Source organism: Eschrichtius robustus, chromosome 3, assembly GCF_028021215.1.
Source record: "Eschrichtius robustus isolate mEscRob2 chromosome 3, mEscRob2.pri, whole genome shotgun sequence".
In the NCBI taxonomy this organism is placed as follows: Eukaryota; Metazoa; Chordata; class Mammalia; order Artiodactyla; family Eschrichtiidae; genus Eschrichtius; species Eschrichtius robustus.
In genome coordinates, this window is record NC_090826.1 from 132440283 (window position 1) to 132457698 (window position 17416).

Below are 17416 nucleotides of genomic sequence, written 5' to 3' on the forward strand. Positions count from 1 at the left end.
ACGAGCCAGTGCCAGCACCTGGGAGAGCTGAGCCCGTGAGACCAGAAGGCTTAAACGAACTGGAAATTTAGCATCAGCCCAGCTTCACAGTCGACAATGAGTAGCTGTTTTATGAAGTTAACAGCGGACAGGGGTTTTCTGAGGAACAAGAGCTGTGTTATTTGGATGCTCTGCAATAGCCTTATTAAGCTTGGGGAAGGAGGGAGGATTTCCGGTGGGGAGAAAACGCAGCACTGTCCAAACACTGCAAGGTTTGCCGAGGACATTTGGACAATGAAGTGCTGCAGGTGCAGTGAAGTCATGCTTCAGGCAAGGGGTGACCTTGAAAAAGGAATCAGAAATGCTGGAGATGGCAAGTCGGGCTTGTGGCTGCTGTGAAGGAAAAGCGAGGTCCGGGCAGACTGGTTGAGCAAGCAAAGAAAGCCCTTCTGCTTCTCACTTCTGTGCTGTGAAGGCCTCTGGTGCCTTCGTTTGGTGAAGTGGGTGAACTGACAGGAGGTCTGTGGGGAGGTTGGGGGCTAGAACTCAAGGAACTAATGCTGGTCCCTTTACCAGGGCTCCTCACGCCTGGTCTCTGTTTCTTTGTTTTTTTGTTTTTGTTTTTTTACTGTGGGACCATCTGTAGAAAGCTTGCTTTTTGTCTCCAATGACCCATCAGCTTCTTTTTTATGTTATTTTGTATTTCACATTTAATTTTTTTCTTCCCAGCTGTTTCTCAAAGCTTGAAGAGCCCAGAATGGACATAAGTAAATCCAGTGCGGATACCATTAGGATGCACCAGACCCATTCTTTCAAATTGGACCTGAATCTACACCAACACATTCTTTATCCTAGAGTTTTTCCCTTACTTGTTTTTAGAGGTTTCCATTTGGCCTGTGAGTACTCCTTTGGCCTGGTAGTGCCAGAATGTTCCAGTATTGCTGAGGGAAACCGTATCCCATCTGTGTAGGGTTGGGTTATGGAAGAATCAAAGGTTTAGGGAAGCATTTAGTCAAAGATCTTCAGGGTCTTGGCCAAGGGACCCTAAGGTAGAGCCAGAGAGAGGCTATAGGTACAGTGCAGAAGCCAGCCCCGCGACTCACCTTTCCTCAGAGCAAAGAACCTCTCTGTTATTGTTGCTGGGAGGAAAACAGACCACTCAGGGAGGCTAAGCAGAGCTGAGTCAGCAGCTCTTGGTATCTGGAGCTTTGTGCAAGAGGCAGACTCCTAAACTTCACAGATTCACTCCAGCCCTCTGCAGTCCCAAGGCCCTTCTTGCAGCCATGGCAAGTTTGAGGCAAGTGAAAACAGATTACCCCACCCTCTTGGGATTATTGAAACTGAAGTGCGAATCTTTCTGAGGTTCCTTATCAAAGTTTTAAGAATGGACAGTGAGATGCAAGTATAGGGCCCCCTTTGGAGGGAAAGAAATGGAAGTAAGGGATTAGATTGAGTAGGAGTCTGGTGATAAGAAAGCAAGTGTAGAAAATCACATATCTTGAGTTAAGTGGCTCCACCTTTCCTGAAATTCTGGGTGGAGGTTAAAGAAGAAAAAGAAAAATATTTTCATGCCCAAGGGGTATTTGCAAATCCAGGCTACCAGCTAGTCTATTTCAACCCCCTCAGCTTGGGCCCCCACTGTTCTCACAGGTTCCATTTATCTTCTAGAGGAGAGGACAAAGGGGAACTCATAAACCCTCTCTCAACTGATGCTTTTAAAAGGGCTCTTTGAAAAAATTCCATAATGACCTTTTGTCCCTTAATCTACAGCTCAGTTCTGGGACTGGATTTTGAAGGTATAAATGTGATTAAGGATTGTTTGGTTTGGCATTGAGCTCATTGGCAACCTTGGTTCTTCAGGTTTGTCTTTGAAATAACAGCTTCACTGTGCGGAGAGCTGGTTGCTTCCCAGGTGGGAGGGCACAGGTGTTGGGTATCTTGCTACTCCATGAGTAGTGGAGTGGGAGCTGGTAGGTGAAGGGTAGGGTGGATTTAACTATTTCTGGAAGTTTGCTTTGCATTTCCTTGCTGCCATTTTTGTTGTTGCTTCTTTTACAAATCAGTTGGCCAGTTTTCCTGGGTCCTGGTTTGGTATGAGTTCTCCTGAAAACCTGGAGGCACTGGGTATCCTCAACCCCACTGTCAGTAGGTGACTGGGGGTTGTAAATGCCCCAGTGGTCACACTTAGCAAGTCTCCCTCCTCCAGTTAAATCTGTCTAAAGGCCAGCAGGAATTTTCCACAGATTTGTCGTCTCCCCCCTACCCCCGCCCCTTCACCTTCCAGATATAAGCCTGGAGAATGTGAGTTTACTGGGTTGGAAATTATCTGATGGGGAAATGCAAAAAGAAGAAACTGTCTGGATCTTAGGTCTAGGCAGTGAGTGTATCACAGTCATTGGTGGTAGGGTTTTTTTTTTTTTTCTAAATACACATCCTGATGTGTCTGCAGTTTAACTGCCTCTGACCAGGGTCCACTTCTATTCCCTCTAAGTCCCTTGAGGGAAACTTTGGTGTGTGAGGGTGAGTGCTTTGTGAGTATTGCTTACTGGATCCACCCTTGGGAAGAGCACAGGTACTTGGAGGAACAGGATAAGAAGGAATGCATGAGTCTAGTTATGAAGCTTTGAGTCAAGCTGACCATGAGCCTTGGGGAGGTAATGGGCACAGTGTCTCTTAAAAATGGTGAAAATTTGTGAGAAAATCACTCTACTTAATAAAAGGAATCTATAAATCCTTTTATAGAATGTTGGGTGAGCTAATCTTTGAAGTTCCTTTCTAGCCTTAAAATTCTTTAACATGAATCTAGGCAATGCTGCTGATACTATTTATAAAAATGTTCCATAGGGTAAAATGATTCCAGTAAAAGACAGATTTTGGTTTCCACTGATGTTTCTTGGCTTTCGCCTGAATTGACAACATGGAGACTCATAATCTTTTTCCGTTTCAGTTCCCTTGATGAGGTGGGCTGTACTGGCACTAGGTCCCTGGGTTCTGCTTTTATGGACAAAATGAGTTCAGCCACTTATTTGGCACAATCTTTTCTGCAATGTTTTCGTGTGTGTGTGTGTGTGTGTGTGCGCGCACCGCACACTTGTGTGTATATTTGACTGATGACTTCTGATTCTTTCTTTCTTTCTTTCTTTCTTTCTTTCTTTCTTTCTTTCTTTCTTTCTTTCTTTCTTTCTCTTTCTTTCTTTCTTTCTTTCTTTCTTTCTTTCTTTCTTTCTTCCTTTCCTCCTTTCCTTTCTTTCTTTCTTTCTTTCCTTCCTTCCTCCTTCCTTCCTTCCTTCCTTCCTTTCTTCCTTCCTTCCTTCCTTCCTTTCTTTCCTTCCTTCCTTCCTTCCTTTCTTTATTTCTTTTCCTCCCTCCCTCCCTCTCTTTCTCCCTCCCTCCCTTCCTTCCTTCTCTCTGTCTCTCTCTCTCTGTCTTTCATAAAGCAGGGCTTCTGGTGAATTTTCATTCACCAGAATGAAAAGCAGGGCTTAATTGTGCTCTCTCACCAATGCCAATTTCCATTTTCAGATCAAAGACTAGCCTTACTGACTGTCAAAACTGAAAGGGAAACCATTCTAGTCTAAACTTTCTTTCAACAGATGAGGAAACTGAGGCCCTGAGAGGTGAAACAACTGTCCTGATGTCATAGTGCCAACAAAGTGGCAGAGCTGGGCCTATTCCTGAGACGCCAGTTTCCTCCTTCAACATGCTTCCTACTGTTCATTGGTGTCCCACTCCCTATCTAAATCTTATTTAATTAACGGGTTTCTTGAAAGAATTGTTTCTGTCTCTTCTTCCTTCCCCTAGTTTTTTGAAGCCCATGGTGAACTGAGAAATGGAACCTCCGTTTCCAGCACTGGTCCGGCAGTCACATCCACACCATGGCAGTGAACAAGGCCTTGAGGGTCTGCTAAAGGGAGAGTGCAAGTGGCAGCTGACTCCATCCTCATAACCTCAGAAGTGTGCTTGTCAGTCTGAGGGACTCTCCTTTCCTGGTTAAGAGAGTTTGGTTAGATTGTGGATGTTTCCATTAGAAAATTTCCAACTCTCAGGCTCATCCCGTGATTGGTTGGGAAAGGCCCAGGATGCCCCAGTTTGACTAAATGTGGGCATTACAAAAAACAGAACTGGGGCCTTAAGGAAAAGGCAGCTGGGGAGACTGGGCATGGATTTTGGCAGATGCTGCAGGGATGCTTGCAGATGGCATTTGATTGGAGAAGTTGAAGGGTCATGGCTTTTAGAGCCTCCAGCTCTCTTGGGTTTAAAAATCAAATCATGCCAGTGAAGAGAGCACATCTCATAAAATGGGAGGTAGGCCCGCACTCCTCCCCTCTTCACCTTTGGATTTCTAGATGTTATTTCCGCTGGCACTTTTCATTTTTACTCTCAAAGGCAGAATAATAAAAGAAGATGGAGAAAGGCTTCTCATGAGCTCACCTCATTAAGGAGGTCATTCCTGTTTCTCACAGGACCAAAAAAGAGGAGAAAACTGAAACCAAAACCCTAAAATTCCACCTCTTCCCAAGGATTATCAGTCAGGGGAATGGCTGGCTGGTCATATAACTTCTTCTGACTCTTATTAAGCCCCCCCCACCCCGCCCCCCAAGGAGAGCCTGGCTGAAGACAGGAATGAGGCCTTTCGTTTGCAATTCAGGAAAAAAAAAAAATCCATGACAAATAGGACCAGAAACAGAGAAAATGGAGCTAAGTGCGATCTGTGTTCCCCGTGGAACAGGTCATCTCAATGGCGGGGGCCCTGATTTCTATTTCTTCTGTCCTTTCCTCCATGCCTGACCCCAAATTGCTACAAACCACAACTGTCTCCCCCTCCCATCTTCAAAGAAAGTTGCTGTCTGTGACCCGAGGGAGGGGCAGGGACTTATGACCCCTAGGTACACAGCTGCTATGCAGCCCAGGCTAGCGGCAGGCAACACCTTGGGAGCTAGAATCCAAAACAGTGGTTGCACTTGTGGGGCTGTAGGGGGTCTAAGGGTTAGGGTGGAAGTGGGCAAAGGATGGGTTGGCTGGAAAAAAGGCCACTACTCTTGAAAGGTGACAGAGGACACTTGGCTGGTAAGAGTAAGAGTGTCAGATGATAATCTTTGGCCCGTTAGAAAGGCCTTGGGTTATTGGGATGGGGTGAGGTTAATCTGTTTCCTTTTAAGTGGACTTGTTGGCAAAGCTTTCTTGCTGAGGCCTCTTCTCTGGGCTGGGGTGAGAACCTGGCCATCCAAGGCAGTGACCAGAGCACAATACCTGGAAGTGAAGGGCATCTCAGAAGGAGGGCAGCAAAGAAGGCACGTGCCTGTCACCGTCACAGAGTCTGACTCCAGGATTTGCCTTTGAATTGGTCTTTTAAGAAAACGTCTCACTTTTCCTCCTTGGTGGGAAAAGAGGGGCAGGTTAAGGATGACTGGGTAGGAGGGAGCATGGAGACAGAGGGTCAGGCCCGGGGGCAGCAGAAACCATGAGCTGCTGATTCTCAGCTGATTCCTGCTACATCCTGCTTCCTTCAAATGCTCTTAATATGTTGCAAAGCATTACTATGTCCCCCACCCCTTGTTTCATATTATAAAATACAAACAAATGACAGAAAAGGTCAGTTGGCTCGCAGCCGCCCACTGCTTAGAACTGCAAGGACCGCCGTTTCCTCCCCGCCATGAGACGGTGGCTGTAGGGGCGCATCTTCATTTCCACGAAGGGGATGGAGAACTCGTGGCCTTTCCAGTGGTACCAGTTGATTCCCTGGGAAGGAGAAAGATAAGCATGTCAGATCACCCCTACCCCCTCAACGGAAGTGCCAGCTTGAAAAGATAGGGGATGATGAGAGTGGAGAATCCAAGGTGTGCATTTAGTCATTTCCCATTAACATGAAGCTTGTGGCTGAGTTCCCAAAAAGGGCAAAAGAGCAGAGATTTGTTTCTAGCTTTTCTCTTTAGACATTGCCAGTGGCCTGGGTCTATAATGGGAATGTGTTGCAGGTCATTCCTTATTGCTGGCTTTCTGGTTTTGGCTTTCAGGATTTGCACGCACCTGCAGTAACTAGTGTTGAATTTCAAATTCCCAACAGTATAGAAGCATTTCGAAGAGCATAACTGTGTTTGACTGCTCACTCCCGATGGGAGAGTCAGGTGGTTTCCACCTATCAGGTGACCAACCCTCTGGGTTTGCCCAGGACTAAGGCATGCCCTGGCTGCTAGCCTTTCAGTGCTAAAATTGGAGAGGTCCCAGTTGGCCCAGTTGGTCACCCTATCACCCAACCCAGCCTATGGACTTGTGGTCTCTAATGGGGAAAGACAGTCCCGTTTACACTGCTATTTCTGATCTCTCCCTTCCTAGGACACTTCTTTGGATGAAGCTGAGCCTCTAAAGCTGTCCCTGAACTTGATAAGCTTTTCATGGGATATGCTAGATGAGGAAGTGAAATGGGACTTGACTGGTTGTCAAGGGCTTCTCTGGGGTGAGTTCCAGCTCCTGCGTCCAGGTGCCTCCCTTTTCTTCCTCTGGCTTCGACTCTGTCCTGCTTTTATCCCAGTGTCTGCATTACTTTCCTCTTTATGAGAGTCCTTTCTCAATACTCTGAGTGTATCTTTTTAAAAGGGAAATATAAGACCCACCTGTGTACTTAGAACATAAAGCCAAGGGACGTGGGCTGCACGGCTCTGGGTCATTCATGCAGCGGCAGAGCTTCACCCACCTGGCTGTGCCTGGACTCCCCGTATTTCCCATTGAGGTTGGTCCGGTGGCAGTTCTTATACCACCAAGCCCCCTTGTATGACATGGCACAGTTGGTAACTGCAACATCATTGTCTCTGTCCTCTGTGGAGAAAGGGCGGCCCTGATGATAGCTGAGGGAGTCCCCTGGAAAAAAGACACATTCATGAGCCCGTCCAACCTGTTGTTCTTTTGTCAGGATGTTCTGGACATTTGACCCATGCCCAACAAACCTGGCATCTGCTTAAGAGACCTTCCACTCACCTCTCTGTTCCTATCTGGCTCCTCAGCCTGGCTGCACTGAGCTCTTACTCCACCTACCCCTTGGGTCCACTACTTCCGGGCTGCTCTCCCCAGCTCATTACAGTAAGTCCCCTACATATGAACCTTCAAGTTGCAGACTTTCAAAGATGCGAACGTGTGTTTGCACGTCCAATCACGTAAGTTAGTTCACATGTCTGGCGTACATTGTCACGTGCGTGCATCCTCTCCAAGTAGTTGTGCTTTTGTGTACTTTACTGCACAGTACTGTATAGAGTACAGTAGTACAGTATCTTTATTTCTTGCCTGTTCACTCGATGCCAGCCCCTGTATGCCAGTTGTTGTACTGTACTACTGTACTTTTCAAGGTACTGTACTATAAAATTAAAAATGTTTATTTTTGTGTGTGTTTGTTTTTTATGTATTATTTGCGTGAAAAGTATTATAAACCTGTTATAGTAGAGTACTATATAGCCGATTGTGTTAGTTGGGCACCTAGGCTAACTTTGTTGGACTTAACGAACAAATGGGAGTTACGAATGCGCTCTCGGAATGGAACTCGTTTGTATGTAGGGGACTTACTGTGCCTCATTCCCCTGGCCTTCTGCTCAGAACTCTGTCCACTCAGCTCCACCCCACCATCCCCGTCTGTTTCTTTCAGGCCAGCACTGGGACACAGACATTCACGGCTCCTTTTGTCTCAGAGGAGACCGTGATGAGTCATGGCGACCTGGGCCAGTCCGGGTCACCACCGTACAGCCTGGCTTTCTCCATGGCTCATCAGGCCCAGTCAGCTCACACCCAATATCCCCCTGTTCAGAACTTGGGGCCACATGTGAAGAGGGGCATTAGCTAACTAGAGTTCCTGTCCATAGGAAACAGGATGGTAAGAAAATCCTCACCATGTCGGAGGAGAAGTGGTTGGGGAAACCAGGGCTGTATCTTGGGGAAGAGCAGGCTTGAAGGGGGAGACAGTGTCCATTATCACTGACTCCAAATATTTGATGGACTATTGAGTAAACAAACAAACAATCCCCCCCGCCCAAAACGAAAACTCTTTGGGAAAGTATGAGGATCAGTAGGCAGAGACTGCCAGGTGGCATATTTGGGCTAAATATATGAGGAGAAATTAGCTAAATTTTAGAGCTGTTTATAAATGGTATATACTATTTGGAGATATGGAGAGATCTCTATTCTTAGAGGCTGGGTGTTCTCTTGTTGGGATGTTGTGCAGGGGACTCATATGAATTGAGTATTTGAGGTGAGGTATCAAACTGTAATTAATTTATACCTACTGGCCAAACTTTTGGCAGGATTTGTGGTTAGAAATGTTGTGAAGGGGCTCACGCTATTGAATGAGTGTTGTCTTAGATGCTTCTGAGGTCACTTTAAGCCAGGATAGGTCATAGTTCTGATCCTGTGGCTTCCGAGTCCACACGCACAGTGGCCACTCAATGCCTCCAAGTGCTTCTGGCCACAACTTAACTCTTAGGAAGATGATCTTTGTTTTATGGGGAAGCCTGATTCCTTCAGGCCAGTTGGGTCCCTAAGTCCATATGTCATTATTTCTATCCCATCTTTTTCATTTCCCCCTCCCAGTCTCTAAAAAACCAGGCTTTGTGTCCACCCAGAGCTAATCCCACTACCTGCAACTCATTCTTTCCCATGTCTTCCAGGTCCTGGAGAAGGCAGAAAATATTTATTTTTTCCTTTTTTCATATATATATATATATATATACACACACATACATACATACATATATATATATATATATTAGGGTTTTCATCTCCTCTCACCCTAACTCATACTCATATCCTTTGCCTTAAAAAATCTTGAATTAATCCTACTCTCTAAAGACCCTTTCTTTACCATCAATTCCCTATGTTGTCTCTACCCACATTCCTACCTTCTCATCTCCTGCTTGTCTCCCTGTAATCTAGAAGCTGCCCTCATTACTCCCTTGGAACAGTTCTCTCCCACTTCCACTCTGTTGTGCTTTCTGCACATCAGTACATTATCTAAGTCTTGGTTTTTCTCTCTCAAACTGCTATTCAGATTTGTACTATTCTCTTAATTTCTAACATCAGTCAAGTCTCCTATGATCTCCTACCAGGATTAATGCAGCAGCTCCAGCTGTTCTCTGTTCTTCACTCAGATTTACTTTATCCTATATATGGCTGTCACTTTGATCTTCCTAAAACCCCACATCCATTGTGTCACTCAGGACCCACCGTGGCTCTCCGCTGCCCACCATATTAAGACAGAACTCCTCTGCCCCCTCAGTTTTAAGGCTCTCCAGGGCCTGGCTCCACCCACTTTCTTTTTTATTCTTTCCGAACTCACACCCTGTCCTGGACAGCCAGGCCCTTTGCACTTTCCCTCCCTCCACAGTAACTGCTCCTTTTGTGATTTTTCTCCCAGGATTTTCCTTCCCTGGAAGGTTTCCTTTACCATCAGGATCCCAGTCAAACGCCACTGCCTTCATGAAGCCTTTTTCAACCACCCAGAGCCCCCTTCTCTGAATGCCTGGTAAACTGGGAGTGAGTACCATTCATTTTGTGATGAGTTGCTTCTTAATGGTCTGTTTTTGTAAATGGATGTTTAGTTCTTGCAGAGGTCATGTCTTATGCTTCTTCTGAGTCCTCACAATTCACACAATGAACTTTTAGGGGTTGCTCAACAACCTTTTATTGATAACTTGACTTGGAATTTTCAGTTCTAATCCAATTAGAGTCCTGGTTAGAGACTTGGATTTTTGTAGCCTTGAGAACAACAGAGATGGGAGAAGGGGCTGAACTTGGAATTGGAGGCCATGGGATGGATTGTTGCCAGAAGGGCCAGTAAAAATGAGCAACATATAAGATAAAGGCCAGGGAACTTGGGCAATAGTAAATGCCAGAGAGAGGATGGGCTTTTCCTCCCTAGAGACCTTCCAATATGGAAAGAACAACCGTTGTGTGAAGTTGCCCAGAGAAGGGGGCAGCCTACATAAGCCTAGTTTCTCATCTTTTGAAGAAGATGAACTGAATATATGACATAAGAGGTCAGACTGCAATTACTTTATGATGATTGGCCAAATTGTTGGTGGGACTTGCCTCTGAGACATGACAGTAGAACGCAGTCCAACAGTTATGACCTCCATGGGGCCCGGCAGCGAGATAGAGCTGCAACAGAGGCTGCAGCAGCTGGGCCCAAGTTAGACAGGTAAGAGCATAGGCCTGGAGCAGGTGAGGTGGAGGGAGGGAGGGAGGCCATGTAAGGAAGTGGGAGGGCTTGCTTCTCTTTCTGTGGGAGAAATAAGAACTGCTTTTCTGCAGGCACGATTCTAATTAGGGAGTTGTTGGTATCAGGTTATTTTTGCAATGATTTAGTCTGATATTTTGTTTAATACACTCCATTTCAATGGCTATTTTATGCCCAAAGTGTGGTAAATTGGATCTTTTGTTGGGGCACTTCGGGCAGGTCTGATTCCCATTGGGAATGATCTCCCATATGAAAAACAACAAGGGAAAGTGTGCCTTCTCTTTGGAGTAACAGTACAGTACCTGGCTGAGCAGAGAAATAACTGAGCAGATGCAGTCGTTGGAGAGGCAACACTTGGATGATCTTCTGAATTCCAAGAGTTATAAAAATGTTGCTAAATTTATATCCTAGCATTTAGCCCTATAATTGGAGTTAATGAAAGGACCAATAACTCCATGTACCAAATAGTGGAATATTTGGCAAAACAGGTTTTAGGAAATGTGCTATAAGAGAACCCTGGAAATAGATTGGCAAAGCCTAAGAAGCAGACTGGATATTATGTTCTGATAAAACTATTAATGCAACAGAGCTTATAGAGATGGTTTTGGTCTACTTAGTGGAAGTGCCATAAAAATCTATACAGAAAACATGACCATGTATGGGGTTCTCGTGGAGGAATGAAAAGGAATGTGGCCCATGGGGAACATTTAGAGCTGTTGTGGGCTCCTTGATGGAGGAGTTATGGTGACTGCTGATGGAGGGGAGTAGAGCTCAGAATGGGGGGAATCTGTCTTATTTTTATTAGTTCAAAGGTGGTTTTCCTAGATGTCATTACAGGGGAGATTTCTACCAGACAATAGATGATTATGCTGTCACTGGATAAGAGCCTATATTGATTAATCTAGACAAGAAAAATAATCCTTCACCCTCACATTGTACTTTTTTTTGTTAACTTTAAAAGCACTTTCGCTCTATTTATCACATTTCTTTCCTGACTGCTCTGTGAACTAGGACAGGCATCATTATTAAGATTTTCCAGATGAGGAAACTGAAGTCCTAAGAAATTGATTTCAGGTCACCTGAGTGGTGAGGGGCAGCGTGGACCAGAGGCAGTGCGCCAGCCCTCCGCCCTCCTCCTTGGCTAGCGGGGAATTCTGCAGCTCAGGCCTAGAACATGGGGGCCCGGTCCTGCTGCAGGCCCACTGCCCTCGGGGGCTGCTCGGGGCCAAGGTACCTGCGGTGCCATTGTAGCCTCCTATGCGGAGTTTGTACAGGCTTCTGCTGCCCTCGACAGAGAACTTGTCATAGTAGGCGAAGGCGGCGTCCTGGCCGTCACGCATGTCCACGCGCAGCTCATAGCGGCCCTGGGACGTGATCCAGTGTATGTTGTCCAGCCCTGTGGAGAAGAGCAGAGAACGCAGTCAGCCTGGCCTCAGTGGCTTTGGAAATGGGAGGCAAAATGCGACTATGGCCTCAAAACAGATGTTCTGGGAAAGAGGAGGGGTACTGGGATTGCTTTTGCCTTCAGTCCTTCCCAGGTTGTTATCAAACAGACCCTACCAGACTGAATTTCCTCCTGCAAAAAGACCAGACCAGTTCTGCTGATGAGTTCCCACCGCAGGTCAGCTCAGGGGTCCTACCATCTAGTCATGACCCAGTACCGGACAAGCCCTGAGCCTCAGGATTCTGGGCCCTGTCCCCCGCCACCTCCCACTGCACACCATGGTGTTAGTTGAAGATGACAAGATGCATCACATAGGTGTGAATTCTTTGGTGTGAGTGATAGGAAGCAAGAGGTAGAAACACTGATCAGAGTAATTCACAGTAGGCCCTCGGGGTCCAGGATATCCTACCATCTCCTAGTAGCCTGGGAGGGGGTTCCGTCCACCTTTAATTACACTGCCCCTTGTTCTCTCAGCCTCCAGACCTCCTGAGGCTCCCATAACTGGGTCAGAGAATATTGTCACCTGTCTCCTAACTCCAGTTCTTTTCTCTCTAGTCTACTTGCTATATCTTGCACTGCTACGTCTTCACTCGTCTTTCTGGGCAGTTACTCTCCCTCACCCACTCTCTCCTTGGCCTCTAAGCTTCCCAGGCCTTGGTCTAATAGATTCTTGTAAGATGCAGACCCCATGAGTCCAGAGTTAGGCAGATCCCAGATCTTCCTTGGTGATATTTTCTCATATGTATTTTCTTGTCTCTTTGCCCTGGATGGCTGTGCTCTGGGACTTTCTGATTTTGACTACCTGCCCAGACTTTGAACCACTCCCCTCGCATTGCTGGTGATCTTTGAGTCCTCCTGATTTCTACCTGCTTACTGAACTTGGGTCCTCTTGCTTTACTGTGACATTTGATATCTATCAGAGTATACCATGACTTAGAATAAAAAAATTTGCAGAGATGGAAAGGAATCTAGAGATTACTTAGGCTAGTCTCTTTGTGTTGTGGAAAAGGAGGCTGAAGTCCAGAGAAGTAAAATGACTGGCTGAGGGTCACCTCGATCTTTCTGTTTCCCTGTCCTGTTTGAGAGTTCAAGCTTTCTGTTAAGTTATATGTTGAAAGCTGTTTGCTATTTGCTGTGTGCCGGGTTGTTGTTACCCTAGACTTGTGCTTTTGTGGATATGGTGGATCCTGGTGGTGCCCTGCCCGGATGCCCTTTATTTTTTTATTTTGTACTGTTTTTATTTTGAAGAAGGGAGATGTTACAGCATGTTTTCTAGTATAAGATGTATAGGGGAAAATTCAATGAAGAAGTAGAGAGAAGAGAGAATTGTCAGAGGGGGAAAAATGGTCCTTCAAAGGCAAGTGGAAATAGGAGCCAACACACATCTGGAGAGTTTGGTTAGATCACAGACAGTCCAGATGCCCTTTAATTGGACAGTGGACATAGCCCCCAGCTGCTAACAACTCACAGCTGCCTCCTTCTTGGATCATTGCCCTTGACCAAACAGGAGTTGCTCTACTCTGGAAGTTACCTGCTCCCTCCCCCATGCCTTGGGACAGACCTCCATCAATACCTGATGTGGAGGTACCAAATCCCAGCCCCCTTGCCCCACTGGAGACCAACTCTGAGGAGCAATTCATGCTCCAGAGCTTCCCTGAGGATCAGGCTGAAGCTAATCTCCCACCAAGATCCCACTGTTGAACATTTCCCCCTGCTCTATGCTACTTCCCTCATTCCCCGTCTGAGAGCACGCCCCTGATAAATCACTTGAACAAGAATCCCTGTCTCGTGGATGGATCTAGAGACTGTCATACAGAGTGAGGTAAGTCAGAAAGAGAAAAACAAATATCGTATATTAACGCATGTATGTGGAACCTAGAAAAATGGTACAGATGAACCGGGTTGCAGGGCAGAAGTTGAGACACAGATGTAGAGAACAAATGTATGGACACCAAGGGGGGAAAACTGCGGTGGGGTGGGGATGGTGGTGTGAGGAATTGGGCGATTGGGATTGACATGTATACAGTGATGTGTATAAAATTGATGACTGAAAAAAAAAAAAAAAAGAATACCTGTCTCAGGCTTTGCTTCTAGGGAACCCAACTTACAACATAAACCATGGGTCAGAGTGTTACCCCTAACCTGAGTATTGTCACCGAACTACACATCACCAGGCTGTGCTTCTATTTAAGAGCCCTCCCCGGCTCCCTATTACCTATGGCGTTGAGTCAAACCTTCTCTTCCCCACTGTAGGTACCACAACGTGCCTTTGTTCAACCCACCTTACCTCATTTTCTTCTTTCCCTGAGCTGCATCTTTGCTCTGGTTGGATGGTTTTTCCATTGTCCCGTTTGCACATGTCAAAAGGATCCCTGCCTTCCCTCTTTTCTTGTGTGCTTCCCTCCTGCATTCTTCTTACTCATCCCTCAGTGTCTTCTCCAGGAAGCTGACTCTTCCTTCTCTGAATATCTGCAGACTTCTTGTCAGTAGCTCATAGATTAGTACAGTGTTTCCCAATGTGGGAGGGCATCTCTGATGATATGAGAAGTAGTTGGGGAATAAGGACTAAATAAATTTGAACATGTAGGGAGAAAAATATTTCCAAACTCTCTCTTTTTCTTAATAGATTAAGGGGAAACTCTAACCCTGATCCTAACGGTAACTCTCAGTCTCAGTTTGGATCTTGTACTTTGTGGTTTACACCCAACACTTTCTAATCTCCATTTTTAGTACCACCAACACAGCAACAACTGGCATTTAATAATATATATACTGTTTTCTTTTCATTGCGTTTATTTTTGAGACTCCCTTTTATTTATGGCACATGATGACTAGCTTTCCATTTTTGGCACTGCTGTAAAGTTTCTTTCACAAAACAGTAGATTTCTTTAAAAAAACAAGCAAGATACAGAAAATTCAAGTGCGTGATAGTTCAGATATTTCCCAGATATGGTAAAAATTGTGAACGTGGTGTACCGTAGCTGAGGTTTGGGAAACATGAGCACTGTCTGCTATGGGTGCATTGATTCCTGTGCTTTATACTTATCTCCCAAGCTGTTCGTAAACTCTTAGAAGGTAAGGATATTTTCTGATTTACTTGACTTCTCTTTCAATGTTTTTATGTGATTTTTACCTTATATTTTTTATTATGTTCAACAGCAAATACAGATCTGGGCATCTAATAGGCACTCAATAAATTCTTATCAATTGATTGATTGATTGATTGTTATCTACTCTTTAGGTACCTACTATCCCCAGCCACTGTGATAGGTAATGAGGTTAAAAATGAATATGGTTTGGTCCCAGCCCTGAAAGAAGTTTACATAGTATAGTCAAGAGAGACAGAAAGGAAAATGGACGCTGATTTGGACCACAAAAGAGAAAGTAGCTAATTCTCCCACAGGCAAAGGGTGAGAAAAATGGGTAGGATAGGTCCTATGGAGGAAGAAGAGGTTAGCTGGGCCTTTGAATATGCACAGAGCACAGCAAGGTGTATGGGGGAGGGGGAGAGTTGGATGGCAGCGCGTTCCTTGCAGAGGAAACATTAGTGATTGTAAGGGTTTGGAGTTTGGGGTGGGGAGGGATAAATTGGGAATTTGGGATTAACAGATACACACTACTATATATAAATAGATAAACAACAGGACCTACTTATAGCACAGGGAACTATATTCAATATCTTGTAATAACCTATAATGGAAAAGAATCTTAAAAAGTATGTGTGTGTGTGTGTGTGTGTGTATGTATATATATACATAACTGAGTCACTTTGCTCTACACCTGAAACATTGTAAATCAACTATACTTACATAAAAAAAGCGTTTGGAGTTTGGTGTTGGTTGGGAGGTGTAGGGAAGAGGAGCAGGGCTCTTGGTGGTGGGGAGCAGGCCCAAGAGGAGGGCCTTGTGCCATAGCTAAGGTGTTTAGTCTTCACGTGCTGGTGATGGGGAGTGGTTTAAAAGTTCTACAAATGGGGTTAGCCGTTGCTCAGATTTTGGCGTGAGGGAGATGATTCTCCTGGCCATGTGGACAATGGGTGGTCCAGGAGGCAGGAAGGCCAGTTAGGGGTTGTTATATGAGCGTCCAGGAGAAAGACGTTGAGGCTAAGTGGGATAGTGACAGGGGAGAGAGAGAGGAGACCACGAATACAGAACACAATTATCCGCCTTTCCCCTGCCTCCCTTTATAATCACTGTGAAAATCCAACCAAGAGGGAGATGCAGGGAAAAATAAATTTACTACTTTCTGGGATTGGCTCCACTGCCATCTGCCTGGGTCAGGTGTGTGTTTATCTTCTCACACCAGTTCAGTTCTCAATCTACACCTCCTGCTTGTGTCAGACCTCTAGGAAATTGCTGGTCACCTCTAATGTCATTTTCATTTTTTCCCTTCCCGTCCCAAGTCAGTAATGACATTCTTCCAAGGAACTAGAGCCGAGTGACTGCCTCATTTCTCTTCTGACCTGCAGGCTGGTACCTGGCTTCTGAGAGATGACCAGACATCCTGTTGCTCCCTCTGCCCCCTTCCCTCACCAGGCAGCTCTCTCCCTTTGTAAAAGTTGCCTCATGTCAAGACCCATCAGCATAAGAGACTATTAATGAGGATGGGAAGAGACAGAGCAAAGAGGAAAACACCACACCAAGATAGAAACAGATCAATAGTGGAGCCTAACGGAGCAAGAGGTACTGAAAGCAATTCACGAGCTGTCAGCTTCTCAACGGACACAGGGTTTCTGATAATCCCAGGTGGACACAGAAAGGAGAGAGATGGACAAAGAGCCCGAGCTGCATTCCAAGGGAAACAAAAAGGAGGCGTTACCCAGCCAAAACTCATCCTCCAGGTTCCCGAAGCCAACGCGGTACTCAGCCCATTTCCGGAAAAAATCAGTTTGGCCATTCTGCCGCCTCTGGAATACCTGTGAAGAGAAAGAGGGGAAATGAAGAAAATGCTAAGGAAAATAAACTCTAACTAGTGAAACTGCTATAACTGGGTTTTATATCTGCAGTGACAAAGATTCTCAGATAAGCGCCACTGCAGTACGGAGCTCGGTATTTGCACAGCAGTCGTAGGAGATGCTCAGAGCCCTTCTCTGAAGCGCAGGGGCGCTTGATGAATAGGCCAGGGTGTAATGTTGACACTTATTTGCACCCCTGCAATGTAGAAAGGATATGAAGCCCCCAACTAGTCAAGGGAAATAGGCTTGGCTCTCAAATTAATCTTTTTGCGCCACAGAATGCAGTAGAAAGCATTTCTCACCAAAAGAATGGGACCAACTTCAGATCAGCTAGGAACTGTCATCATCCTATTTCAGGCAAAGCAATTGCATATCATTCACTTTCCGAGCTGTTTAAGTGCTAATTTCATTTACCCTCCAATACATCAGCCTCGACTTCAATCTCCAATTATGCTTTAAGAAGAAGGCACAAATATGTCAGAAACATAAAAGAAAATGCTTCCCAAGGGTGGCTGTTATGAGCACAGCCACCATTTAACTCCATTCAACAACTATCCATTTTGCACTGTGAAAAATCCAGCGCTGTGTGTTGGTGCTAGAGGAGGGATCTGCAGGAGGAGGGTGGGTGGAGGGGCTGGGTTTCCATCTGCACTGCCTGAGCTAATGCTGCTCTGCTTGCAGGCCAGGCTGCCGGAACTCGCCCATCTGCGTAGTGGCCTGTACTGATGTGTGAGGCCATTCGCCAGGCTGCCCTTGCGCTTCTTTCTGTACTGCCCTATCAGACATGGGAGGAGGGTGGTGACAGGAAATGGTGTCTCTCTTTTCC

At 45.7% G+C, this 17416-nt stretch overlaps 1 protein-coding gene across 1 annotated transcript in view; it reads right to left on the bottom strand.

The window, feature by feature from the left end:
* Positions 1-5598: 5598 nt before the first annotated feature.
* Positions 5599-17416, bottom strand: part of TNR (tenascin R) — an 83379-nt gene continuing 71561 nt past the window's right edge. The window contains exons 18-21 of the mRNA XM_068538388.1: positions 16455-16551; positions 11427-11588; positions 6671-6834; positions 5599-5718 (exon numbers count right to left, since the gene is read on the bottom strand). Of these exons, the coding sequence (XP_068394489.1) occupies positions 5599-5718; positions 6671-6834; positions 11427-11588; positions 16455-16551 (543 nt within the window). The remainder of the gene's footprint in view (positions 5719-6670; positions 6835-11426; positions 11589-16454; positions 16552-17416) is intronic.